The sequence below is a fragment of the Zalophus californianus genome, chromosome 5 (genome assembly GCF_009762305.2).
Source record: "Zalophus californianus isolate mZalCal1 chromosome 5, mZalCal1.pri.v2, whole genome shotgun sequence".
Lineage (NCBI taxonomy): Eukaryota > Metazoa > Chordata > Mammalia > Carnivora > Otariidae > Zalophus > Zalophus californianus.
This window is the reverse complement of record NC_045599.1, coordinates 18,187,010-18,213,245: the sequence shown is the minus strand read 5'-3', so window position 1 is coordinate 18,213,245 and position 26,236 is coordinate 18,187,010. Positions and strand designations below refer to the sequence as shown.

Below are 26,236 nucleotides of genomic sequence, written 5' to 3'. Positions count from 1 at the left end.
ATCGTCAGTAGTTAAATTTCTTGGCTTTTATCCGTTTTCTCAGTTCTGGCTTAAACTGATCAGAGTTGTTGGTTGCAAACCACATCAGTGACTAGCTGTAGGAACAAAGGAATCCCCAAAACTTTCAGGAAGGCTACAGAACAAGTTTCAAAGTAGGAGCAAGAACCAGGGGCAGCACAGCATGGCCTCGCCTGTCCTCAAACCGTCTTCTCTTGCTGCTGTCACGGCTGTGTCCTTGGATTTCTGTAACCCCACTTCTGGTGCCGGTCTTGCCGTCGGGAATGCTCTCTGTGTATCACTGTCCTTAACAGATTCAGCATCCCGGACTGGAGCATTCACTACAAGCCCACACTCTCCTCTTAGCCCGGAAGCGGGGATGTCCATCCTCTTCTGTTTCCTGTGGTTGGAAGCCAGGTCCTCTATTTATCTGGGGATTCACCACCAACAGGAAGTATGTTCTGGTTCCTACTACATAGGAAAATGACACAGGTTATAAATGAGAAAATAATCTGTAGAAGTTAAAGGCCACTAGGGGGCACCCTCAGAAGATTGGCGGACAGAAGTTGGGAAGACGCCAGGGTAGTTCTTTCTTCTCTGTGTGTCTTTGTCTCTGTGCTTCTCTTACTTCCTCGGGTAGTAGGTGTACTTTATGGTCCCCTGTCCTACCAGACAGCCCGTCTCTCAGCTTGCCTTGGGCCATCCCCACTGGGGCTCTAGCTCACTGGACACCCCCTGGCTCTGGGTTCTGGGGATTCAAGAGCTGCTCCTCCGGCTACTTCCTTCTGGAGCCCCTCCTACCCCAGAGAGGTAGGGACTGGCTGATCCTGCTCACCCCGGCGGCGGTGGGGGGGGCCCTCACCCGATCCCCTCCGGCATTTCTGCTTTTCCATTACCTGCATCACCAGTTGCCTGCATTAAGTTAATCTCTTTTGAAGACCTAGAGTGGTGTCTGGTTTCCAGGCAGGATGCTGATGGGCAGAACTGATCTTTCATTATCCAGCAAAGATGTATGTTCTCTGACACTGCGCTAAATGCTATTATGAATGATTAAAAAACTTTCAGGATAGAGTCAACTAAATGACAAGTCATACAGAGAGGCAGGGAACTTACCTAGATAATCAAAGTGAAAGGAAGATGATGACTGGTACCATCTAACTTTGTGTTACTAAGAGCCATGAACGTAAAGGGGAGACAAAGCTCCTTCTAGTGAAATCGTGAGACTGGATATGGAACCTAAAGGACACATGACCTCTTAAGGGGTGACTGTGTAGGGGAGAATATTCCAGAAAGAGGTATTCAGGCAGGTATTCTGTTACGTATTTCGGTAGTAGCTTGACTAGAACCTAATCATTATTGTCATAGTTTCAAAATAAAAATGGGACTGCTGAGAGAATGCTGGAGATGTAATCTTTGGTCCTATGAGGGGGCGGACCTTAGATGGTAAGTTAAAGGACTTGTATTTCATCTGGTAAGAAAAGTCAAAGGTTGCTGTCAAGTTAACCACATTGGCTTCACGGATATTAAAGAACGTGAAGAACGTTCAGGAAGAACTTTCTGAGGAGGTGGAAGTTGTAGAGAATGCTGGTTCTAGACGTATTACACTTGAGGTGCTAGCCAGACAACGGAAGTGGAGCAGCTGACTGGTTAAAAATGGGAAGTACAGGAGGAAGAGAGAAAAGGGCTGGACCTGCAGACTGGGGAGTCAGCCTTAGATGCAGACGCAGGCGCCTGAGGTGTGCCGAGGGAGGACCCCTGACCGCTTCGGGAGCAGCACAGCCTCAGGGACGAAAGGTGAGGGGGGGGGGGGGCGAAAGAGATTCAGAGGAGTAATAACAGTCTAGTGCCCAGAAGAGGACGATTTCTGAGAAGACGTAGTAGAGGTCATCTCTCACGAAGGGCAGGTCAAGAACGGTGGACGAAGGGCCATGGCTTTGGCAGGTAAGAAATCACTAACTTTGAAGAAGCCAAACTGCAGGGGCTTATTGAAAAGTTTGGCACTGGAAAAAACCGAAACAAAATATAACCCAAGGGCTTCACACTGCTGAAAAAAATCTTATATGGTGGTAGAAAAATCTACAAATATTTTCGTGTAAAAACAAGAAGAAATTCAGCTTTAAGAGAGGAGGGGATGAGTGGTCCATGAAAGAGTTTTTCTTGGGAAGTAGAGACACTATTTAAGAGGCAGAAAGGGGGTGAGTACATAGAGAAGTTGGAGACAAGAATTAGACTGTGGTTAAAAAAAAAAATTTTTTTTTTTTTTTTTTACCAAAGTTGAAGCAGATATTAACCAGTGTGTCTCTACAGCCTGTCCATGGCTGTGCCGTCTTTGGTTCCTTTTCTTCCCCAACGTGGGCTTGACTGCCCAGCGTGGTTGATGCTGCTGCTTACGTATCGGGGCAGTCTTTGCATTTTTCCATTTGATTTGCTGAGCTGTTCATTTGTCTACCAGTGAACTTGAATTCAGCCGGACATTCTCAACCCGTTTGGATAAAAACAAGTGTTCAGCTATTCCCGTGTTGACAACTACAAGTTCTGTGGTACCTGCCAAAGACAGCTAAAGCGCACAAACAGAGCCTCAGCCCATCTCACAGGTCCTGTTAACGCAGGTGTCAGGATTTTCGTTTTACCATTTTACCTTCAGAGACTACCTGTCTCAAAGTCAGAACAGAAGCACTATCTTTTCCGAATATAAACTTGACACTTTCCAGCTTAGACATATATTTTAAGTGATTTTCAGAATCCCTTTTTCCAACTATACTTCTAGCGAAAGGATGAAAATCACTCGACATATTACAAGTGAAAACAGGGCCATGAAGTTAAGAGCAAGAGGGGAAAAATGACTAGGTCAACTGCCCCTGCACCAGACCTAAAGAATTCATCCAGCATGTGTGAGTGTTCAATAAAACAAGCCGCCTATGCTCTTATGAAAATTCTTGGTAAGTTTTTTTTTGGAGCCAGAAGAGGGCAGAATCTTATTTCTTATTTCTGCATAATAACAAAGACCTAAAAGCACAAAAATGAAGACATAAGTGAAAAAAGTAGCTGATTCCCTATATAATCTTCTGGTTATGTCTGACTGAGCTTTTCCTTTCTGATTATCCATTCTCTTGAGTGTAAAAGAAGTATTTCCATTTTCACGAAATGGTGTATAAATAAGGTACAGTTTTACCAAATATAATTCCTGATTCCTTTTGTTATCTAAGAAGCCAGTAATAGTTTATGATTTGCTTTTCGGTAGGAGTCTCTTAGATGGCTCAAAAATAATTCGGTTTTTAAATAAATGAAATATGGAAAATAATTTAGTAGGACAGACTGAAGATGAAGATAAACGCTGAAATTTTCTTATTTAAGATCATTTGGTAGCTACTGCTCATCCACCCCTGTCTTAAGGCAAAGGGAAAGAGGAGAGGAAAAAGAGAAGAGAAAAAGCACATTATCCTTTGGGACCTCACTTTTAAAGAGTTTGTAATGAAATTACAAGGAGATGACTCAGCCTTAAGTGATTGTGTGTGAATCAAATACCAGGGAATTTGATAGAAACTCTTTGCGATTTAGAAAATAGTAGTTTTAAGACGGCTTCATGGAGGGGTAGCTGAGCCTGAAGCTTCAAGTTTTAAGTTAGAGTAAAAAAAGAAGTAACTGGCTCAGGAAGTTAATGGCCCAGGGGAGGTGGTATACAGGACACGGACCTGGGGACTGGAGGAGAGCGTCTTCTGTTGAGGAAAACCCAGGAAATAGGTTCAGCAAGTAGGACAGAAGTGAGATTTTTGGAACACTGTGAAACCTAGACAGAGGAGTATAGGCTCAAGACTGCAGGCAAGTAGCAGTGATGGCAGATTTTTTTTTTTTTTAGCAGAGAGGAAAGTGGGATATGTAGAGAGAAAAAAGAGACCAGAGAAGAGGAAAAGAACTTGGACCAAGGACATGGCAGTAGGAAAGGAAAAGAATAAAAACCACCAAGTTTTTCCAGGGAGAAATCAAAGATGAGCTTTGATTTCTGACAGACTCAGACTAGGAAGTAGGGCATCAGAGACAAAGCCAGTGCCCTCCGTCTCGTAGCGAATGACAGCTGCGGGCATAGAAATATTCGGGAGATGGGAGCAGCAGGGAGCACGGGTCTCTCAACTGACTCTAGGTCCTGATGTGAGTTTTCACGCCGGAAGTCTGTAACTGGGCTCATGATCTAAGGGTACAGGCTAGCTCAAGCCTCAGATCTACTCAGAGTGAGATGTCTTAACTCGAGGTCTGTGAATGCCCTGGAATTATATCAGATCTTCAGTCGTGTGCATGTTTCTGGGAATTGGGTCCATGTGTTTCTTCAGAATCACAGAGGCACCTATATTCTTAAAAAATAAAGGTAGGAATCATTGATTGGGCCAAAGGAATGAATTAGAAAAGTGAGGTTTGTATCTGAAATTTGCTAACTACAGTTTTTTTATTTAAGCGTGAATAACTACACAAATGGGAATTATTTTGATAATCATGGCGAAACTGATAAGACCTTATCCCGCTTTTTCTGTGGAGTCAGTCCCCTGGGTATATGTGACCCCTCTGGTTTCATCCCTGTCCTAACCCTCATCCTTGGGCCCATCCAGACGGCTACACCTTCTCCAAGACCCACGGACACGATCGCTTTTATAATTAAATAGCACCCTTTTATCTCAGAGCTGTAAAAAGATTTTCGCTATTCCTCTGACTGATGCCCTATTGTTAAATTACCAAGTAATACGGATAAATTTGGGGGGCATAAGCAGAAGAGCTCATCTTTGATAATCTCACAGTTACTCACCTTAAGGCGTGTAAGTCTCGTTGTGAAATGTCAACACCTTTAAATCCAAGCACCAGGGATTTGTGAAGCAGAAAAGACCGTGACTCCATGAAGTCATATATTACTGCAGAGAATGTTCTGGTCTTTGGTGAAGGGAATTTGGCCATCAGCTTTTCCTTACATGAAAATAAGATGAAAGTTTTCTGGCGTTTGAACTTTGGGAGAGTGCCTTTGGTTTTGTTTTCCTGCAAAACACGAGGAGTTGTGTATATGGGGAAAAACTAGACTTGATATAAAAAAAACTTAGACCTGTTTAGAGTCACAGTATTTTACTGTAATTCAGGCATATTATTACATTATCACTTAAATAGTAAAACTGTCTGTTGGCTTCATGAATTTGTTTGGTACTTGGTTTGAAACACTGAGAGAGTACATTCCAGAACATAGCCAAGTTGGCTTCAGTTCATGCACAACAGATTGCCTGCTGCAAGTATAAATAACCATTTTTTTTTTTTATGGAATCACTTTCATGTTTTTCTTTATATATTTGAGGAAAAGTAGAAAATAAGAGTTAGATGAGTGTTATTAGGAGCATTATTTTTCCTACTCTCGGGTTTATTTTAACATTCTTAAAATATTTTTCACTTTGTACTCTTTCTTAGTAAACTGCTTTCTGATAAAATGTTTCACTGTTTTCAGCATTTTCTGATTTTTGCCAAAATATGAAAGTATCTCTACTAGCTCTTTTTGTTGTAAGACCAAGTTCCATGTCATGATAGGCCTCCAGAAGGAATAACTTGGTTTCTCAGATTTAGAGTGCCTGCTGAATTGGAATGCTAACAGTAAGAACTGCTTTTTGTAAAAAATTAATGTGTTTTGCACTCTCTACACGTTTTAATACATTTATAGTAACTGTCTGGAGGTTAAGACTGATTCAGTTCCTTTTAGTATAGGCTGTTAGGCAGTAAAAATACGACTATATTTTAAACAAGAAAATGTTCATGTGCCATAATATTTATAGTAAATTATATAACAGTTTTAGATGATGTCGTATGTTACACTATATAAACTCTTTTCTTAAGCCAGACTCCTTGTATATATTATCTTTCAGTGATTGTACACAGTGGTATAGTGTTTCACTTGATACGATTTTAATCACTGTTAGGTTGAACTTGAAAGGAAGTTGGAATCTGCAACTAAGTCTAAACTGCATTACAAGCAGCAGTGGGGACGAGCTTTGAAAGAACTTGCCAGACTTAAACAGGTATGTAGTTTATAGCTGATGATGGATTGTTCATTTTATGTCTTTCTGTCCCTTGATTCTTTACAAGTATGTGTATTTGGCAATATGTCTTATGTTCAGATGTGTCCATTTCAATTTCCAGGGCTATTTCTGACATTAGGAGGTTAGGGGCTTTTTTAAAGATCTTAATTAGAAAAAAAAAATGAACTTTTTGGTCTTTTTTTTTTTTTTTTTAAATAGCCAACTATCCTCCCCAGAAGAAAGTGGGAATAATTTATTTTACTTTCACTTATAAAATGCCCATTTTTTTTTTTTCCTCTTAGTATAAATTCCTTCCACTGAAAGTACCGTTCAGGAGAGAACTTGAAGAAAAACTTAAAAAATTTAACATGTCCTCCAACCGAAGAGTTTATTTTAAATGTTATTCCTAGAAGACATAGTCATTTATTCAGCGAAGAAAAGGAGAGACAATTTTTGCATAATTTTACAAGAATTTAAAAAGTGATAGTGGTTTCCTGAGTTCTTCTTACGTTACTTTTCTTCCCCCTCCTTCTTGCTACTTGATAACAAATGCCATAAGCCTCAGGAGAAATTAGTCTTATTTTGGGGTGCAATTTCCTCAGATGATTAAGATCAAGTAAAATGTGAGCAAAGTTTTTTAGACTCCCAACCTACTTGACCTCACACTTTCAAGGCTCAGTAATGGTTAGCTTTATTCTAACTTCTGCCTTTTTTTAACAGTTTTATTCTGATTGAAATTTGGCACATAGGGCCTTTCAAATTTGTATTCTTTATATCTGTCTCCATGACCGTTAAATGCTATTAAACATCTTTGTTGTATCGTATTTATTGCTGCCCGCCCTCATAGAGAATTACGTCCAAGACTACAGGAGAATTAATAGTACTAATTTGCCTTAACGTAGCTCCTAGAAGCGTTGAGATGACACAGAATGACCATGAAAGTTCACAGGACTAAGGATAGATGAGTGTAAGTGGGGGCCTCCTGTATTCAAGCTACTGCCCTAGATTTACTGATGTAGGTAAAACTTAAGTCTTTCCCTCAGGGAGCTTGCAATTTAGTAGTAGGGAAGAAAATTACAAGTATAACATTTATATTTAAAAGAGCCCTGAGAAGCACCATCCAGAGTAGTCCGGAGAGGAAAGTACATCTATTTTATAGCACTTAAGAAAGGTGTTGGGGAAGAGGACGTATTTGAGATAGACCTCTGGTGAGTGGCTTGTGATTGAGGAAAGTCGTGAGGGAAATGCTGGAAATAAAATCACTGAAATGATTATGGCAAACAGGCACCAAGTTGGAAAGCATAGACTGTACTTGGACCCCAGAGAAGGACCCCTTGTAGTGGTCATTTTGGGCGATAAGGACTGGAACTTCAGTGGGAACGGGACACACAGATTCTTACAAAACAAAACAAAACAAAAAACATAGTTTTAATGTGGAGTCGATTTTAATTTTAATGTGGAGTAGAAAGTCAAAGATGATGCCCAAGGCTAAAGCCTTACCATCTGGAAATAGTTTTCCAGTACAGAAATGCAGTATTAAGATGAGAAGGAGATAGGACTTGCAAAGTTGGACATTTTAACTTTTGCAGAGAGAAATTCAGCAAGCAGTCAGAAATAGGATCCGGTGTAGGGAGGCTGATGGGGCTTGAGAACAGAGCAAGGACTCCCTTGCAGAGGGGAGAATTGAAGCTGTGGCAGACAGAACTGAGTATCCTCAGGTTTGCAGAGGACAGAGGAGAGCTGATCGTGGAGGCAGCAGCTAGAAAGAGGGTGATCATGACCATGATTTCCAGCTGCTCACTTCTTGTCATTTCATCCTAACCAAGATCCCTCTGCAGCAGGTAATTTTATTTCCATCTTCCAGACGAAAGACACCGAGACTTCGAGAAGTCGAGTCAGGTGCACCTGCTCACACAGATCATGAGTGAGCAGGTGAGGACTGGAGTCCAGGCTCTTTCCCCTTTTTTCATGTTATCTTTTTATTCCCTAGAAGCCAAATAATGCAAGAATTTCAAGAAGAACAAAGGGAGCCAGGGAAGGCTTTAGGGATTTCTGACAAAGTACTGAGGCACAAGTCACGGTCTGGCCCATCCCAGCCAGGAAAGTGGCATCCCTGACATAGATAGGCGAGCTCTGATGGTGAGAACTGAGTGACTTTTGAGCGGGAAGAAGCTGAAGCCACGATGCCAGGGGCCTTAGGTTACATACGGTACAAGGTGGAGAAGCCCGAGGAATTGGGAACAAGGAAATGATGTGTTGGGAGTAGCTGTTAAAAGTGACCGGATTCAAATTCTCTCAGAGGTGGTTTAGAACACGTCCTGAGAGGTAAGGTGAATCTTGGCTCTACCTCTTGATTTTTTCACTGTACAAAGGAGGAGACTAACTTCTCCTCACAGGCTGTTCTGAGAATTGAATGAGTAGTGGTTTATACAGCGTTTAATACAGGTTTGGTACTGGGATATGCTCAGTACATGGTTAACCATTGAAAGGAACTGAGCCCTAAAACTGTTGTGGAGTGTTCTTGGTTTTAGTCAGCGGGGATCTAATTGGTTGGTAGCTTTGGATATTTTTGGGGACAGAAAAATATTGGAGGGATTTGGTACTACGGTGTTCTAGTCAACAGTTTCAGATTTTTAAGTCTACAGAAGCAGCGGATGTGGTTATATAGTAATAGCAACAGGGAAGTGGGTAGGATATAGTTTGAGTAATAACAGTACTTCGTATTTACATGGTAGTTTTATCGATGTTCTTTAGAAAACTGTATAGAAGGGGGAAAAGAAATCCTTAACGTGCAGATACACCAGAGAATCTGTAGAATGTCCTAAAGACTGGGTATCCAGAGATGAGAGAGCATGGAGTCTGTAGTTCTCACTTTCCCTCTTTCTGTCAGCCTGTCCTTACCGGGAGCCTGTGGTGCCCCTTGCACACGAGTGGATGCTCCCCACAGAGCGGCGCGGTCTCATGGCGAATCCCGCGTCCAGCTGGGAGGACTGGTAGTTCTCCAGGGTCTAGCAGCGTGGTGAGATATCCAAATGAGGTTAGCCAAAATAGAAAAATAAGTGTTAGAAAAATAAGAGGACAGTGGGCTTACCACTGTATTTTATCCCTCAAAGCTAAGGGGAAAATGTTTGAAAGACAGTGTTTGAGATACCACGATCAGATTTGCAATCATTTCCAGTCTTACAACCCGGAGTAGATGGGGAAGACATGGGAGACGGTGCCTGCAGCCGAAGAAAAGTGACATGGTGAAGGCTCAGAGATTCAGAGAATGGTAATTCAGTAGAAGCCATTACCAAATTCAGTACTGAAAAGGCAGAAAAGTATCAAAGTATTAGCCGTTGATTAGTGATGACTCTTTTCTCCAAAGGAAATGCCCTAATTACTGAAACAGAATTTCATTAGAATTGTCTCGAAAAGGCTGCCACCCGCCTGCCCTTCCTTCCTAGCACAGGCCTCCTTGTACACTTTTGCTGTTTTCTTGCTCTTCCCGTTTAATTCCTTCTTTTCTGTTTACCCTTTCTTCCTCTGTCTTTTCTGCCCTCTTGCCTAAAAACCATGGGCAAAGTAATTTTGGTGTTTGTTCCTCCGAACAGAGAGGTTATCATCACAAAAGTCAGATGCTTCCCTTGGAGTTAGTGTCTGTATTAAGAAGAAAACAGCCCTACATGACTGGCTCACCTCTGAACTATTTGCTCAAGAAAAAGAGTCTCCTTCTTTGAGTGCAGTGATCTTCCCTGCAGCGTAATTCTGTTCCTTATCCCACAAACTTTCTGCTTTGGAAACACCACTGTAAACAAACTTTGAGGTCACTAGGCATCACTGATGGTCTACAGACGACTTTTGAGGTTGGGCACTTAGGAAGAAATGCGAGAGCCATACTGAATTGTGCTCTGCCACTAACTGTTTGTTGCAGGTTTAAAATTAATAACTTCATCAAATAGGCACAATTCATACGTGTGAAAATACAATTTTTTTAGAACTTTTTATTAAAAACACATTTATTGTGTTTGAATATAAAATTGGAATCCTCTCTCTGCTTTTGTTCAGAGGACTGTTTGTGCAACTTCTTGTTTAAATTGGATTAGTACCATGTTAATTTTACATTGCCTCTGGTGAATAGCCACGGGGCGGTAATCTCTGCCAGTAATTTGTCACAGCAAAATCCTCTGGAGGGCCATCCAAAACATTTGTGTAGCACGGATTAGACGGGGAAAGCCATATCTTAGATTGTTAATAAATGTTAATGACAAAACCCAGCTGGTAAAGCTTGGAAATAAGATCTAATGCTTGGTGCCTATTGCCAAAAGAATGTTTAAACAGATTTCCATTACTCAAAGGTGACCCAGTATCGTCAGTTTGTGAATTAAAAAATCATACTCTTCCAACGATTTAGAAAAAAAAATCTTTTCCTCACAACCATAAAAATCTGTGTTTCCAAGCTGTAATTTTGTGTTGTTATTGTTGGTCTTTGCAAACGGGGAAGACAACAGCTGTAAAATAGAACATTAAATGGGTCCGAACTTAGAAAACAAGGAAATGAGCCCCAGACATTCTGGATTTGATATCTTTGCTACAGTGTGTAGCACAGATCTTTAAAGAATTCTGATTGTTAGACAGTTAAGGGGAAATTTAGTTTCTTTTCCCCCCACGTCCACGAAGATACACTGTAGAAAAATTTTTAAACCCAAACACTTGAGTTTCCTTGTTCTACAGTTACTCAAGGTTGTCGCTTTAACTTTTGTTTTCTAAATAATATGTTTAATAACATTTCTTGTCACCCTAGAAAATAATTATCTAGGTAGAATAAAAGCCACTACTTCTTAAAAAAAAAAAAAAAAAATCATTAAGAGGTATGAATTTGTTGGTGGAGAAAATTTAACATTTTCATTATGTCGGATCCATTAAAACTAGGTACGTTTGTTCCCAGGACAGGAAACAGAAGGAAGATTTGGGGTAGCCTGTGGGTCCCTTACCATATTTGTGCACAGTAGATCTGTTTAAAACTAAGCCCTGATGTATTTAGTTAAAACAACACAGACTTCATTGGCTGACATCAGCACTATCTTGTCCAGCCTCCTGCTTATCCACTCGGGGTAATTAATTTGATTAATTTATAAGTAATTTAGCCAAGGAGGGGATGTAAATCTTTGTTTAAGAAAACAGTTGGAGGTCCAAGTCTTGGTTAAAAACTGTGTCTTGAAACCATCCAGGCCCTCCTACTGACTTGTCAGCTCTGGGTTATTTTCAGAAAACTTGACTTGAGTTCCTTAGTTTCGTTGTAAGTTTTTCCCACAGACTTACATGGTATGTGTGAGTGGGAGAGTCAGTAGTGGCCACTTTTTAGCCGCTGTTTAGTCTAGTGTATGCATGTTTACATCTCCTCTCTGGATTTATAGGCAGCTAAGGCAAAATAAAGATTATACTCACTTGATGGAGGAGCCTTTAACCCAGAGCACCTGGCAACAGAGAGGATTTCTTTCTCTAACCTCTAATTTTTGTGCATGCGTGATGATTATTAATGCCATATACTTGAAGAAAAATGCGAGGCATTTAAAGGCTTTTCTTCAATATTGGAGAACTAGAATGTTTCCAGGTTCATAAAGTGACAATTTTATAGAGTGAGCTAACATCATATAATTGGCTTTTAGTATTTCTTTTCCTGCTTGTAATTATGCTTGCTTAACTGTAAACAAATGCAAATTTTGCCGCACTGCATAACACAGAAACTAGTAATCACCAGTCATCTTATCCCCTTCTCAGCTAGAGGTAACAATTGGGTATATTTTTGTTGAGCTTTCTTGTCCTTTCTTTTTTAATAAATTAACTTTTTAAAAGAAATATATCCTAATGGTCCAAAGAGGAGGGGGGGGGGGGGGGAAAGGATTCTTATACACCCCAACCACCACCTTCTATTTTAAGAAACAGAGCATTATCAGTGCTTTAGAAGCCCTCCATGTGCCTTTTCTCTCAACTGCAACCCCTCCAGAGGTGACGGACTACTTGCCTAAAGTGGGTATTTATTCTTCCTTTGCTTTTCTTTTGTGTGTTTTTGAACTTTATATATAGATGGAATCATTCTGTTGTCTACCTTATATGAGTTAAAATTGCTTTTTAAGATATAGCTGTAGTTCAATTTTATTGCTTTATAAAATATATGAACATAGCACAATTTATCCAGTCCTTTTTCAGTGATTTTTTTTTTTTTTTAACTTAGAATGAGACAACACTGAAAATCTTTGCCTGTGTCCCAAGTTTCTCTAGAGTTTATATCAAAAAGTAGAGTTTCTGGTAAAAGGGTTCACTGGTTTCTTCTGCTTTGCTAAATATGGCCAAATTACTTTCCAAAGTGGTTGTACAACTTTTCAGTTCCCAAGAGTGCTGTGTAATTGTTATTCTTCAATACCATGTCCAACACTTGCCTATTATAACATGTATTCATTTTTTCCAGTTTGGTGGGTCTGAAATAATACCACTTTGTGGCTTCAGTTTTCGTATCCTTGATTACTTCTTTGGAGCATCTTTTCATTTCTTTATTAACCACTGGTGTGGTTTCACTGGGGAATGCCTTTTTATGTCTTGGGCTCAGTAGAAGTCAGTCAAAGGTAATCCAGATTTTCAAATCACCAGAAGCCAAACTTGAAATTACTATCACTCTGTTGTACAAAATAGGTGATAAACGATGGAGAATTGTAGTAAAGAATTGGAATCTTTTGAATGGTACAGAAATTCTAGAACTGAGAAGTATTTTAAATGCAGGGTAAGAATTCAGTAGGTGAATTAACAGCATATTCGATATAGCAGACCCAGGGATGTCTCAACCGAAGTCAGTAAAAAGCATCCAAAGTGAAAGGGGCGGGGCGGAGGGGTGGGGAATGGATGGAAAATTTAGCCAAGAACTTGAGCGTCACAGGGGATAGAGTATACGAGACTGACTCCCTTTTGTGTGTAACTGAGACCCTGTCTTAGTCTGTTTGGGCGGCCATAACAAAAGACCACAGACTTAACAAACAACAGATCGGTTTCTCAAAGTTGTGGGGGCTGGAAGGCCAAGATCACAGTGCTGGTGTGGTCAGGTTCTATGTTTAGGGAGGGCCTGCTTCCCAGTTCATAAATGCCCACCTTTTATCTGCGTCCTCATGTGGTGGAGGCACCAGGGAGCTCTGTTGGACCTCTTTGATAGGAGCAGTAATCCCATTTATGAGGGCTCGCCTTCATGACCTAATCACCTCCCAAAGGCCCCATCCCCTAACAGCTCAAAACGGGGATTAGGTTTCATTACACACATTTCCCCAGCTATCCGAAAGTAGAGGGTTCCTGTAAAACTTCTTGGAAGTCAGAATGGTGCAGAGCAGAGAGTATCCCCAACTTTCCCCCAGTTGGTGTTTCCCCACTTTGCTTTTACAAAAGACCTACATTAGTATGGTGATGGCTTTTTTTTGTAGTAGGGGAACTCCTCTTTAGATTTGTTTAGCAGAAACCATACTAATGCAGGTTTGTCATAACAATGAAGCAGTGTAATACCAACTTACAAAAAGGTGGGAAACCTGTATGCATTTGGGAGAGACACAAATATTAAGCCTCGAGCAAGCCCTCAGGAGACAACAGAATGAGAGAGAAAGCCGTATTTGAAGAGATACTAGGTGCGAATTCTCTGAAAGTGCAAAAGGTATCAGTTTATAGATTGAAGAATATTTATGAACTCTAAGCAGAATAAATACAAAGTAAAACATACCTAGATTCATATTAGTAAAATTGACAAAAAAGCAATGAATACTGTAAGGGATGGGGGTACAGGTAGACATGGCCTTCATGGGAGCAACAATCCAGACAGATGACTTTACAACAGCAGCGAAGGAATTCATACGATAAGAGAGTAACATCCGTGAAGTACTGAAAGAAAATAACTGCCAACCTCAAGTTCTGTATGCAGTGAAAATGTTCTTCGTAAGTAACAGTGACCTAAGACTTTTCAGACTAACAAAAATTGGGAGACTTTGTCATGGCAAACCTAGAGTAAAAATATAAGGTGTTCTTCAGGCAGAAGGAAAACAATCCCAGACGAAAACAGGAGAATAAACAGCAATGGGAAATAAATATCTGACTACATACAGTTATTGATGGTAGAAAACACTCACAGCATTTGTTGAGTTTGATATACGTAGAATTAAAATTCATGACAAAAACCTAGAAGGACAAAGTAGAAGAGAGATGGAGGAACAAATAGAGTTAAAATGTTTAAAGTATGTTCCGTTATTTGTGAAGTATGTTCCATTATTTGTGAAGTTGTCAAAGTCCTGATCTGTATTATTATTTCTTAAAAAAGAATAAAAATGACTAAGAAGCTGAACGGGGGGGGGGGGGGGGTGCGGTGGGAGTGCACGTGAAAAGACAAAGGATTAATCTAAAAAAGACCAGAGGAGAGAATAACATCAAAAAGATGGAACAAGTACAGCGTCCTAACATGTAAAGATTTAAACCAGTTAAATGACCAAGTGCTTTAAATATAAATGGACTAAATACTGTCATTAGAGACAAGTATTACATGAAAAACTAAAAACAGCAGCAGTATGCTACTTAGAAAGGACACAGCTTAAAGGTAAGGATACAGAATGGATAAATTTGAAAGAGGGAAAAGTATGTGCCACATTAATACTAATCACAAGAAAACCAATCTAGCACTACTTTTGTCAGGCAAAGTAGACTACAGGGCAACACCTGTCTCTACACTATCTAGTGTGCATCATCATAAAAGGGTCAATTCACCTGGAAGATGACAACAGTTCTACCTGTGTATGCACCTGGCAACAGCCACAAATTTATATGAAGCAAAAAAATCAGAACTAAAAGGAGGCAACCCTCTCAGGTCCCCCCTCTCTCTTCTGAAGCTTTCTATCGCTCAAGAAACTTTACTATTAAAGGAAAAATAGACAATAACGGTACATTTTACCATAACTCTCCAAGGAAGTGATAGAGCAAACAAGAACATCAGTAACGATTTAGAAGATTTAAACAACACAACCATTGGTACATATAAAATATTTTATAAGAGAAATCTAAAATGCACATATTCTAGTACACATGGAACATTTAGCCACATTGCTCACGTGCAAGATCACACTATTCTCAACAAATTTCATAAGGTTGTAATTGAGTGTATCTTATGTCCACAGTGAGATTAATCTAAAAATTAATAATGAAAAGCTCATATCCCCAAATGATTGAAAATTAAGTACTTCACTTTTAATTGCCCATAGCTAAACTGAAAACCACAAGTGAAAATAGAAAATGTTTTGAACCAAAAAATAATACAGCATATCAAGATGGGAGATTTAATGCAAACTGTGCTTAGTGGGAAATTTTATAACCTTGAGTGCACTTAAAAAATAAGCAAAAAATTTATTCTTTAAATATCCCTTTCAGATGGTCAGTAAGAATAAGAAATTAAGGCAGTTAGAAGAAAGGGATGAATAAAAATTAAGGAAATGGGAAAACATACAACAAAATCAACAAAGCAAAACGTTCTTTTCTTGAAAAGACCTCCTTCATGGCAGAGTGTTCAAGGACAAAAAGAATATGCCCTAACTTCCAACATCAAGAATAAAAAAGGGGGACACAGGGCTGCGGATCTCATAGTCATTGAAAGAGGTAAGAGAATGGTAATAAAAACTTTCTGTAAACGTGAGAAACGGAACTTACAAAACTGACACAAGAAGAAATAGAAAATACTCACTGGATAGCTGTTCAGGAAATTGAATCTGTAATGAAAAACTTTCATATAAAGGCTCTAGGCCTAGATGGCTTCACATTTGAATTTTAGTAAAAATTTTAGAAATACCACTAATTGTAGACAGACTGTTCAGAAAGTAGAAGACTGAACACTCCTCTTTTTAAAATGAGACTAGCATAATCTTGATTCCCAAATCTGACAAGGACAAGAACAAAATAAATTGGACAGTCCCAGGAACATTGATAAACCGCTTAGAACAATCACAACAGGGTTTATTAAACAAAAGCAAACATGGTGGTTTACCACCTTAAGAAAACAAAGGAGAAAAAAATCAAAAGGGTAGATTAGTTGGAAAGGAGAAAATAAAACTGCTATTATTTGTAGATGACACACTTAGAACACCAAAAAGTATCTACAGATGATCTAGAATTGGTGAGTTTAGCAAGTTTGCTGGAAACCAAATGTCAGTGTTAATTCTCTATACTAGAGCCAATTAGAAAACGAGAACTTAAAAACTCTGCCATTTACAGTAACATCTCAAAAGAAGAAATACCTCGGAGCATATTCTAAGAAAGTTGTTACCCTTAGTATATAGAAAAGTCTGAAACATTCAGTGAAATTAAATAAGACCTAAATAATTGAAGAAGTAAACAGTGTTCACGGATTACAGAATCAGTATTGTAAAGATAATGGTTTTGGCCAAGGCGATCTGAAGATTAAGCATAATCATCATCAAATCCCAGGGGCCTTTTTTTTCCCCCAGCCATAGAAACAGATTTATATGAAAATAGACTGTCACTTATCAGGATTTATTATTTTAAAAGTTACAGTATTAAGGCGGTATGATTTAATGCAAGGGTAGAGAAACATCAGGTTAGAGGGTCGTGAGTGGTGTTACTGCCAAGCAGCAGGAGAGGATATTTTTTTAGTAAATGTTGCCATGTCAGTTGGAGCGCTTTGGGGGCGGGGGGGGGGGGGGGGAGATAAGAAACGATCTCACACTCAAGTGTATACGTATGAATTATTGATCTAAATGAAGCTTCAAGATGGTATAAAAGAGCATCTTCATACAAGAGTCTCTTCAAGACTGAGGCAGGCAAAAAAATTCCTTAAATTGGACATAGAAGGCCCTAGCTAGAAAAGCATAAATTTGGACTATGTTAAAATTAAGTAAGAAACACCATTACAGAAATGAAAAGGCAAGACAAAACTAGTGGAAAAGATTTGCAATTTAAATAACCAACAAAAGACTTATCCCTGTATATATAAGGTACTATAAATATATCAGTAAGGAAAAATGCATAACCAAGTAGAGCAAAGTGCCAAATGGTTGAACAGGAACTTAACAAAAGAAGAATGCCATTTAAATACTAAACCATGTTCAACCTCATTAGTCTTGGGAAAAAATGCAAAATAAATTTACAGCGAGATACCGCCACATAAACCTATCAAAATGGTGTAAATGCAAAAAGAATTATATTACCAAGTAGTGGTAAGAATATGGAGCACTGGAATGCTCATAGGGAAGTATAAATTAGTACTACTACTTTGAAAACAGTGCTTATTAATACTGAAATTCTCCTACTCTGGGGCCCTTCTGTTTGAATCCTAGGTATATACCCAATAGAAGGGCATACAAACATGAGCCCATAGACGCGTACAGTAATATTTACATCAGCACTAGAGAACAAAACTTCAGACTAACCCCGAGTTCCTTCCACAGCGGAATGAAAAGATTGTACGTTCATCCAGTGTAATACTATGTAATAACGGGCAATCATCAGCTTTACCGAATACAAATCCATCTGCAAAACAATGTTAACCTAAAGAAGCCACACGTGAAGTAATACCTAGAATTCCATTTCTGTGAAGTTCAAGCAGTCACATCTTATTTGTGGCGTTAAAAATTAGGGCAGTAGTTATCTTGAGGAAAGGAGGGGTGGTCAGTGGGCCGGAGGAAGCACAGGGCGCTTCTGTTTCGTGATCTGCATGGAGTAGTTTGCTCTGTAAAATCTCACCACTCTGTACACTTCTCATGTGTAAGAACTCTGTTTACCGTTATTCAAAAGTTTATGTTGAAAGACAGAGGACGACATATACCTACTGATAGAGCTGTCCCCTTTGGGGCTTTGGTCCTAATGAAGGCAGAGCACCCGTCCCTACAGAAATCTGTGCAGAGAACCACGAGCTGACTCTGTTCGATGATGGGGTGTTTGCAGCCCCGCCTGTGGTACCAAACGCATCTGTTACTGAGAGAGGGGTTGACTCAATCGTGGATATCCACTCCGGGGACGGTTGCACATTTATTTTAAAGACAATTTGTCCTACGTTCAGGTTCTCGTGTGAACGTAGAGAAGAGAGTAGAAAGGTGTATGAGTGACCCGAGGTGGACGAGGAATTAATGATCAGTGCAGAGACTGTTCATTCGGTTTTTCGCAGTGTATCTTTGTATAATAAGCCATTTCTTAGATGCTTTTGCCACTGGTCCTTGTGACAACTCATCGGGTTGCCAGCAGACTCTTCCTCCCGTCACCTCGGGTTCTCTTACGGTATCTCGCTAACCTCAGTCACTGACCGTGCCTCGGACTGCTGTGGCTGGCAGCAAGAAGACGAGACTGTTCAAGAGAACCTGGCCCTTTCCGGACAGTGCGCATCTCGGAATGAGAGCGCATGGCTGTGTCATGGGTCCTGTCTAACGGGATTATGATCACAGGTCAAGGTCGTATGAAATATATTTACTCCTCACATTCGAGTTCTGCCTTGTTTCTTTCTTTCCAGCGGGAACAAGAAAGTCAGATGGCTCGTCTTAAAAAACAGCAAGAAGAACTGGAACAGATGAGGCTCCGTTACCTGGCTGCTGAGGAAAAAGATACGGTGAAGACTGAGAGACAAGAATTGTTGGATATCAGAAATGAATTAAACAGGTATAACAACCAAAAAATGCCCTTTTTCTCTCCCCTACAGAAATGGGAGTTCCAGTAGGAGAACCTACCATTGTGTTACAGACATGGAAGATGTTAGAAATAACATGACCCTTGCCTCCTAAAATTTTGCTGTCACATACCTACAGCATTGTTTTCTTTTTTGTGGTTTTAGTTTAGTTTAGCATATAGGTATTAAGCTTCTGCTGTTTGCTAAGCACAGTTTTGGTGGCTTAAACGCAGATAGCCATTTGGCTATCACATTTGCAGATTGTGCAAAATTGAGTCTTACCGTTAATATCTTAATAAATTAGGATTTAGCAAGGACTTAAACCACTGAGTACATTAGAACTGAGAATCCTCTGTATAAATTATAAGGCAGACTTCATAAGTGATGGGGAAAACAGGAGCAGACCGTTGATGTGAGGAAGGCTGGGAGGACGCGCCTCTCACAGGGCCATCGGTGGAGGTGTTCACAAGTCCGCATTGGTTCCACCACACCTGGGTGTTCGTACCGATGCGCAACACGTTTTCAGGTCAGTCGGCTTCCTAGAGAGCTTCCAGGGGAATGTGACCAAAACGGTGGTCGGGAGAGAGGGAAGTTGAGCGTGAGAACTCCACGACAAAGCTTCGGATAGCTGTCCTCAGGTATCTGCAGGGCTCCCAAGCTAAAGAGAAGTAGGTGCCCCTCTTGCTCAGGAGCGTCGCCAGCAGATGGAAAGGATAAGGCTACGTACCAAGTTCGGTATAAGAAGGAACTTTCTACAGAACACTTCCACAAAGTTGTAGGTTCCTCGGGACAAGAGTGTGCAGGTGAAGTCCAGACATAGTGTCCGTCAGGGCCGTCAAGTTTCCCTTGTTAACTTTGTCGGGTTTCTTCAGCTGCAAGGTTCTGAAATTCTACTGTGAGCCTGATTGGCGATTTGCATTTTAGTAAAGATGCAGTAGGGACCATCTGTCACTGGTGTAAAAGTTCTGTGTGTCCTTCATGCATCAGGAGATGAACAAGAAAATGGCTAGGCTTTCTCATACATAGTTTGAGGTTGTATGTTACTAGTTTGCACACAGGACCTCCTTGTCCAAGAAAGCTCTAAGAATTAAAGTAGAGGGAACATCCACAGGGATTGCTCTAATTTGTACCCCTGTCCCGTTAACCACTTGATTGCCACCCGAGTCCCAAAGCACAGTGCTTTGACTGCTTAGGTTTTTTTCTCTTAGAACAGATGGCGATGTCTGATGGCCATCTTGGACTGGGTAGTTCAGTTTCATGTTCTTTTGTGGGGACTCTTAAGGGATCATATGAATAAACCCAAGTATCTACCATCAACAGTCCCACACCCTTCCCGGGGCCAAGTCCTCCCTGTCTGTGAGTGCAGGACTCTCCTCACTGGCTCTTCTGCCTCTTCCCCACTCTGCATAAATTCCGAAGTGGATTTGGTCCTCATGGGCATGCTTATCCTGAAGACCATTCAGAAGCAGGGGCTTAGACTCCACTGCTTCATCCTTCCCACTTATGAAGATAAAATTTAGCAGTAGTTGCAAATTAAAACATTTTTGTAGCCACTTGCATAAAGGAGTACGAAGTTCTCTCTTAATTGAACACACTCACTTAAAACATACTCCACTGTCCAAAGTTGGTGTTATGGTCACTGAGGAAAGTATAGTAAGTATACTCAACATCTGCAAGGCCACGTGGCTAACAGTATGCCATTGGAAACACCCAAGTCCCAGTCTGGTACCTGCTGTCCCTTCTCTGACTCCTAGATGAGGCGTCACAAACATACAAAATCTTAAAAGGTCCATGCCGTCTGAACCAGGCATTCACATGGAAACGATGTCACTTTCTACGAACACTTGGTGATAAAAGCTCTGTAATAGTAAAGAGTTTTCCTCTTCAGTCACTCCAGTATCCCCAGCACCTAGCACTGTTGGGTACATACAGGTATTTGTTGAATGACTTAAGGAAATTTTGTTCAAAACAACAAAAACAAAGATTTACCAACAACCTAAAGACCAGCAATAAAGGGTGATTAAAGAAGGGTACATCCAAGTGAAGGAATGTGGTGAAGCCCTTTAGAAGACGCTGAAAGATGTATGAAAACATTTTATAAGTGGGGAAAAAAGCAGTATACATACAGCCTTGCCTCTATACCAAAAAATTGACGAATTTTTTAGAAAAATATTTAAGGTACATACACATTTTTAATTGAAAAGAAATGCAGAAAATTACTACTTAGATTGGTTATCTCTGGATAAGATCATCACGATTTTTGTGTGTGTGTGCATTTCTAGAACTGCTACAGTTTGTGTCTATTTTACAATTAGAAAAACAAGTATTGTTTTCAAAACTGTCTGTTACGGGCATGAGGACTCTGGCTAGCCAAGCGGAATACTGGTTTTTGTTATCTTCCTGAAAATAATGCTACAGGCATAATTTCCCATTAAATCATTTTTTGAAACGGTGTTTTGTTAACTAAAAAAAAAAAAAAAAAAAATCAAAAACCACAAGAGCACTTGTTGCCTGCTTAGAGTGGCGTTTGTTCTTGACTTCTCAGGTTACGGCAACAAGAACAGAAACAGGACCAGGATTCCAGAGAGACTGCGAGCGGAAAGATGGACAGCCCGCGCGGCAATACCCTGGAAGGAGGTTTGGATGATTATTTGACTCGACTCCTGGAGGAAAGGGACACTTTGATGAGGACGGGTGTGTACAGTCACGAGGATCGGATAGTAAGTGACCTGGACCGACAGATCAGGGAGGTCCTGGCAAAAAACAGTGCCAGTAATGAGTAACGTTTGGAAAATCTTTACGGAGACTCCAGGCCCAAATTTTAATTTCATTGTAAACGCCTTGAAAGAAGGGAAAGTGGATGTTTTAAAACCAATTTTCAATTTTTTATAAGCAAAATTTTGTATGTTACTGTACAGTATTTATTTGATTTTATTTACCTTATGCTACCTCTCCCACTCTGGTTTTACTTGTAATTGCATTTTATATACTCATTTTAGGTGACTTTTCAGTGTTTCTCATAATTTATAGTTCCACAGCTAACTTTCACAACAGCTTTTCACGAGATGTGTCCTTAGAGAAATGACTGCAGTAATTTCCAGTTGTATAATTTTTCATGTTGAGCCAAAAGAGTGTGTGTTGCACTTTAAAAATGCTGCGTCCTATTCATTTGACTACAGCTATATCTCGAAAGTTGAGGCCAATTGTAAACAATTTTATTTAACTTACTTTAGACAGCCCGTGTTTTTAACTTGTAACATTTGCAAGTGACAAGTTTGAAAACAGAAAGCAAGATCAAGGCAGAGAAGCGCTAGGCTCTACTGAATGACAAACTAGGCATTTATTTAAATAAAGTTAATACAGAATAAACTTGTTTCAACACCCTTTGAATTTCCAAATTTTCACCGTGCTCCTAACTTTCAGGAAGATGAAAGTCGCAAGTTTAAAAAGGAGCTCATCTGCCCACTAGTGCCCAAGATTGTATTGTTTTGTTTCCTTGAAAAAGAGGGATTTTTTCATTTTTTATTTTCCCGTAACAGTAATGCTAGTTCTTAACCCAAAACCTCTGTAATGTAACAGGCAGAAAGACACAAAGGCTTCTGCTGAGAAAGTAGAGTGAAAAACGTTTTTACTCGCCCTAATTTTAATCAGTTGGTTTTTAAAGTATTCGAGATGAAGTCATTGGATTTATGTAGTGCCCTTCCCTGCGAACTTCTGAGAATTCCTGTACATCGTCTTGTTCATAGCCAGCGTTTGCCCTCGGGGCAACACTTCCCACCTCCTTTTCCAGAGTTTGTTAGCAAATTCACAGATTAGGTGAGGCTTAAAGTATAAGTAGTTTAAAATTTCTGATTCCCAAATATAATACATTTAAGGATATTTTAGGAAATATATAGTGTTTACCGAGAACTTCCCTAAAAGCAGAAGAGGCAGTTTGGAAACATGAAAGTAATTTTCTCTTGTTTTCAAGGAGGTGTATTTTTTGGGGGAAAGTAAATAAAGCCCCTACACGCATTCTATGTTTTATTTTGTTTCCGTAATAGCCAAGTATTAATCTTCTAAAAACCACCCAGCAGTAAATGACAGAGAAGGAAGTTACTGCAGGAGAGGCTAACGACTCTGTGAATCACAGCAGGAATGTGAAATATTAATTATGGTTAGACGTTTCTCTCACTGATTCTCCTGCCACACACATGGACCGGAGGTATTTTCGTTTCGGGAGGTCCCTGGGGAAATAGGGTGCACTGTGTCTTCGCTTGCTTTGCGTGCTGTGCGTGACTCTCTTCCAACACTAGAGGGGGCCTCAGATTTAGAGAAACAGAAAGGACCTTTCCTATCGGGTGTGTGGTTCACTTCGCCGTCTGTAGGGCCATCCTCTGGCTCTGGAACTTCACCAGTACCAATCAGAATCCTGTGCCACGGCGAGCTCCTGAGCGGTCTGTTACGTCTGCTGCTCCACAGGGCAGGCCGGTGGCCGGCGCCCCCCGTCGCGTTGTGGTTTGGGTTTCGAGGGGCATACGTTGCCCGTACCTTCATGGGTCTGAAAAGTGGGAACATGTGAAATTCTACCACCTTTTTGTGGTCCTTCAGCAACAGCCATCTCGCGCGTAAGGGTCATTTCATGAATGGAAAGGTCCTGTCCGGGTCGGCGAGTTGAGCGTCCGCGCAGCAGGTGAATGAAAGCGGGGGGTGGGGGGGGGGGTGGGGTGGGCTCAGTGAGGTGGCTTCCTCATTCCTACACCTAATGGCAGACCTTTCGCCGGATATTTTCAGGGGAAATAAAGTTTACCTCTAAGATGTTTATGCTTCCTTGACACGGAGGAAGCCGAGTCCGCACGTCTGAGGCCGGTGCATCCTGCGTGCGAAGGGTGTAGCAGGTCGACCAGGTCAAGGCGGTGCCCTGTCAGGAAACCTGGCGAGTTCCTTCACCGCTGCAGCCCAGGAATTTAGACCAGACCTGGGTTCCCGTTTGCCAAGGGGGGAGTCTGAGTCTGATTTAAGGACGTACTGGGGCACTGCACAAACATCCGGGGCAGAGAACAATCTAGTCTGACCACATGACTTTCTTGCCCACTTGCTGTTCTGTCCAGAAGCTGCCCAGCCTGAATGCCAGTTCTCAGTTCCCAGAACATACTGCTTGTTCTTCCAGTCTGAAGAACGGCCCTCTGCTAGCTACGTGTAGAATTTTAAAATCTGGCCTCTCCGCTACCACTGTGTCTACCTTCACGGAATAGCTGACTTGATTCTTTTTATAATTCACAACCATAAAACTCACCTTTTTAAATAAGGGTACAATTCAGGGGTTTTTAGTATATTCTCACGGTCATACAGCCATCACCACTATGTGATTCTAGAACATTTTCATCGTCCCCAAAGGAAATCCCATAGGGATTAGCAAGTCACTCCCCATTCTCCCCTCTGCCCAGCCCCCGGCGACCACTAACCTACCTTCTAGCTCTGTGGCTTTGGCGATTCTGGACATTTCATGTAAATGAAGTCCTAGAGTCTCTGTTTAAAACCAGAAATAAGAGAAAACCCGAACTACTTTTCTATAAGCAGTTCCTATGGTAGACAACGTTTTATCACATGTTGAATGAAGGGATACAGAGATGCAGAAGGCCAAAATAATGGCGTAATGTGTGTCAATCTGGTAAGAAGATAGCTCCATTCTTCCTGTCAATTGCCTACCAAAGCAGGGATGAGCACTAATGGTGAAAGGTGAAAAATGTTCTGCTGTAACGTCTCGGAGCATTCCCGTGGTGCTGGCGATGATTACTGGTCCAAGGCTCCTGGCATCTTACCAGAATTGCACACCGTCCCCACGTTCTGCCGAGGTTGGCAATAAGGAGAAGCATGGTTAACCACAGAGTAAGGTCAGGGAGGACAGAGGACAGGTCCAGCCAACTTCCTGCCACATGCCAGGACTAAAATAGCACCTGCCACATGCAGGCACTCAAAAGTTGTTGTATCCATAAAGACATAAGAAAAGACTGTGTATGGTCTCCAGTCAAAAGACATAAAAAATGAGCCACGATGGAGATGCTGGAAAAAAAACAAAAACAAAAACAGGCTCTCCCGACCTTAACACCCAGGTCCTGCTGAAGTCGACTTCTTTGTTGCACTGTCATGCTTTTAAAGATTGTGCCTTGGGGCGCCTGGGTGGCTCAGTCGGTTAAGCGTCTGTCTTCGGCTCAGATCATGATGCCGGGTTTCTAGGATCGAGCCCCACATCAGGCTCCCTGCTCAGCAGGAAGCCTGCTTCTCCCTCTACCCCTGCCCCCTCCCGTGCTCTCTCTCTCTCTCTCTGACAGATAAGTAAATGAAAAATAAAATAAAAATTGTGCTTCAAATGCTTGGAGACAGAAGGAGTACAAATTACCAGGGGCTGGGGCGGGGAGTGAGAATGAGTGCTGAGTGGAGACAGAATTTGTTCAGGATGATGAAAAAGTTCTGGATCAGGGATAGTGGAAATAGTTGCACAGCCCTGTGAATATATTTAAATGCCAGTGAATTATGCACTTAAAAATGGTTACAATTTCATGTACATGTATTTTGCCACAATTTAAAAAAAAAAAGCTTGCTTCCTACATGAGTGGCCTGTCAAGCCATTCTGGAAGATCCTATCTTCTCATTCCTTGACAGCAGGAATGGATCAGACGCTTCATTAGATGTTTGTTGTACCTTTGTTAACAAAATCCAGAGTTACTGAAAATTGATGGCTACTTTTCCATTCTGACTTCTAACGGTGAATTGCAGGATCCTTGAAACTTGCTGTAACACACCCGTGTTTTACAAAATTAAGGTCCTGTTGTCGAACAACAAAAACCAAGACCAGAAAAACCCCACAACAGACAATGTTTCATTGAGCAGACAGTCCAGACCATGGACATAAACCGGATAGAGAATTTTTCACAATGGATTTCAAGTTGCCGAAAGTAGGCTTTGTAGTCTTATTGTTGGTTGGTCGTCTTACCAAGCAATGAAGTGATTTGTGCGGGAGCACTGGATAAAGTCTGCTTGAATAATTGTTCCTAGGGTACGACGCGAAAGTGTAAACCCATCTTTGATGGGTTTTGGCAACGATAACACAGGCTCTGGAGCCCAGACTTTTCCAGCATTCCCTTTCCTGCTTCCTGCTCTGGAGCACTTCTTATGCTTGCTTCTTCCTCCCCTCTTCCCTTGGCTTCCGTGACTCAGGGAAACCAAGATGTCATTCATCTATCTTTGTGTACGTGGGAAATTCAGACAGAATTGTGTAAGCACCTGCATTTTTCACGAAAACCAAAAGAACTAGAGTGTTCCCTGATTGTATTCTATAACCTCAATTTGGCATCAAGTTCGAATCCACTCGTGTTAGGAATGTAACTGTAGAAAGGCTGCGATATACTTAAATCTCATTTTATTTGCTTCTCGGGGGGTTGTCTTCATGTTTTTGTTAGAAATGTTTTTACAGATGGAGGCTCTTCAGATATAAAGTTGCTGAAGTGGAGACTCAGAAGTTTAGCTTTCAAATTAAAGAGCAGTGGAAATCTGTTTAGAGAGATTA

General features: G+C 40.9%; 1 protein-coding gene across 8 annotated transcripts in view; it reads left to right on the top strand.

Annotated features, from left to right (window-relative positions):
• Window positions 1-23,362, top strand: part of CEP120 (centrosomal protein 120) — a 70,579-nt gene extending 47,217 nt beyond the window's left edge. For all 8 annotated transcript variants that reach the window (XM_027605596.2, XM_027605598.2, XM_027605597.2 and 5 more), the window contains 3 exons: window positions 5,934-6,032; window positions 18,538-18,683; window positions 21,236-23,362. In XM_027605596.2, coding sequence (XP_027461397.2) covers window positions 5,934-6,032; window positions 18,538-18,683; window positions 21,236-21,473 — 483 coding nt within the window. In that variant the 3' untranslated portion in view covers window positions 21,474-23,362. The remainder of the gene's footprint in view (window positions 1-5,933; window positions 6,033-18,537; window positions 18,684-21,235) is intronic.
• The last annotated feature ends 2,874 nt before the right edge of the window (window positions 23,363-26,236 follow it).